General features: G+C 49.9%; 1 protein-coding gene across 1 annotated transcript; it reads left to right on the top strand.

The window, feature by feature from the left end:
* The first annotated feature begins 1,290 nt into the window (after positions 1–1,290).
* On the top strand, positions 1,291–1,602 carry LOC113890509 (late cornified envelope protein 1D-like). The gene has a single exon (XM_027538362.1). The coding sequence runs from the start codon at positions 1,291–1,293 to the stop codon at positions 1,600–1,602; it is 312 nt and encodes a 103-aa protein (XP_027394163.1).
* Positions 1,603–2,113: the final 511 nt, after the last annotated feature.

Genomic DNA, 2,113 nt, shown 5'->3' with positions numbered 1-2,113 from the left:
AGGGCTTGGGAGGCCAATTCCCAGAGGAAGGTATGAGGGACAGGAAGCCGTAAGGAGAAGGAGGGAGCACTGGTGCTGGGGATGCCCTGAGCCCCATGGAAGGAGGCAGGGAGGAGCTGCCAGTCATCACCTGTCACAGGAGCCACGTGGGTGGCAGGAGGCGGTCCTCTCACGCTCAGGCCCTGTTTCACATCTGAGGGCAGAGCCCAAGGCCGGGATAAAAGGGCCCTGGGGCAGAGCACCTCCATCCACTCCTCTCCTGAGGTGCTGACGACTCTGTGCTGTGTGTGCACCGGTGAGTGTCCACTGGGAGTGGGACCAGGGCCTTCCACAGAGGATGCTCAGACCAGAGGGGAGGACAGGGAGCAGGACCTTGGGGGATGTGGCCCATATTATTAGAGAGGGAGAGAGAAACCCTGGAAGGACAGAAGGAACCAGGAGCAGGCAGGAAGACAGGGAGAATGATAGGAGTTTAGTGATGGCTAAGGACACTGGGAGGGACCCAAAGATCTGCAGCTTTGTGGAGGGGGAACTCCCAGGATGAAAGAAGGAAACCACTGGCTGCTCTGATATTCTGGTACAGATCTCAGAAAGGGAGTTTACCTTCTAGAGATACTGTATCCTCTGGTATGATTAGAGCAATTGTCAGAGTGAGGAGAGGATTAGAGGCACTCTGGGAGATTATTATACACGTGGGTAAGGACAGAGCCTGGGAATGCATTGTACACTTCTAGAGGTGAAAAAGCACAAGAAGTTTAATAATTTCTAGGCTAAGGATGGTGTAAGAGGTGTTTCTGAGGCCATTATAGGTCAGGATCTGAGTCAAGGGAACTCTCATCGTTCTCTCTAACAAGGAGAGCCAGCCAGGATATTCCTCAGATCCCTTTCTAATCTGAAGTTGTAAATTTCAAAAAATGAAATTATTTAGGGTGCTAACATGACTTTTTTCCATAAAGAAAATATTTCCGTTCTAAGTTCATCTCTGTAGAACAATTTCAGTATTAAATGAGATAAGTGAAAACAATTTTTTTTAAAAAATATCATTTAATGTCAATTTTCAAATTGGTAAAATAGGTTATGACCCCTTCCTACTTTAAAAAGGATAAGATGAGATTCAAAGGAGATGCTATGAGAGTAGTTGATAAGACATTAAAATAATAACAGAGGCAAGTTGTTTAAACATACATGTTAGAAATGATGTTGAAAAGTCAGGAAGGGGCAGGGAGGTCTCTGTGTGCTGGTCTGACCTGCTGTCTGTCTTTCCCTCAGCTCCTGAACCTGCCCACCAAGATGTCCTGCCAGCAGAACCAGCAGCAGTGCCAGCCTCCTCCCAAGTGCGTCCCCAAGTGCCCCACCCCTAAATGCCCCCCAAAGTGCCCCCCAGTCTCCTCCTGCTGTGATGTCAGCTCTGAGGGCTGCTGCGGCTCCAGCTCCGGGGGCTGCTGCAGCTCTGGGTGTGGGGGCTGCTGCCTGAGCCACCACAGGCGCCGCAGGTCCCACCGCTGCAGACCCCACAGGTCTGACTGCTGCAGCCAGCCCTCGGGGGGCTCCGGGTGCTGTGGAGGGGGGAGTGGTCAGTCCTTTGGAGGTGACTGCTGCTGAAGATGTCCCTGAGTCTACAAGATCCAACTTGGGGACAGCACACTGCTGAGGACATCATCTTTATCCTCCTTCATTGGTTACAGGGCCTGAGAGGTCCTGTAGAAGACTCTGAACTTGCAAAGACAATGAACCCTCCCTGGGGCTCAGAAACTCAAATTTTCTTCTGAATCCCCTTCCATGGCCTTGGATTCTATGTCTACCCTCACTTCCCTAGGAAAACTTCCCAAAGTTACTCCTCGCAGTATATTCTTAAAGGGTGCTTTCTGACTGATGTAAAACAATAAACTGAATCTTCTCAGCATCTTGGTCTTGAGTTGCCTTTGTTCTCCTCCACCCTGTCCTCGCCTGCCAGTGTTCTTGAACCCCATGCACCAGAGAGGCACTCTGATGCAAAGGAGACAAATGCTCCTAACTCTTGTTTTTTCTTATGTCATCAGGGCCCTGAAGCATCACTGATGGACCGAGTTTCAAGTGCTTTTTTTGTAAACATAATTTCCTGGGTTCTTGGCCA

This window comes from Bos indicus x Bos taurus, chromosome 3 (assembly GCF_003369695.1).
Source record: "Bos indicus x Bos taurus breed Angus x Brahman F1 hybrid chromosome 3, Bos_hybrid_MaternalHap_v2.0, whole genome shotgun sequence".
Lineage (NCBI taxonomy): Eukaryota > Metazoa > Chordata > Mammalia > Artiodactyla > Bovidae > Bos > Bos indicus x Bos taurus.
This window is presented reverse-complemented; position numbering and strand designations above follow the sequence as displayed.

Excerpts from the sequence above, each read along its gene's own strand:
- LOC113890509 (XM_027538362.1), top strand. The coding sequence starts at position 1,291 with ATGTCCTGCCAGCAGAACCAGCAGCAGTGCCAGCCTCCTCCCAAGTGC.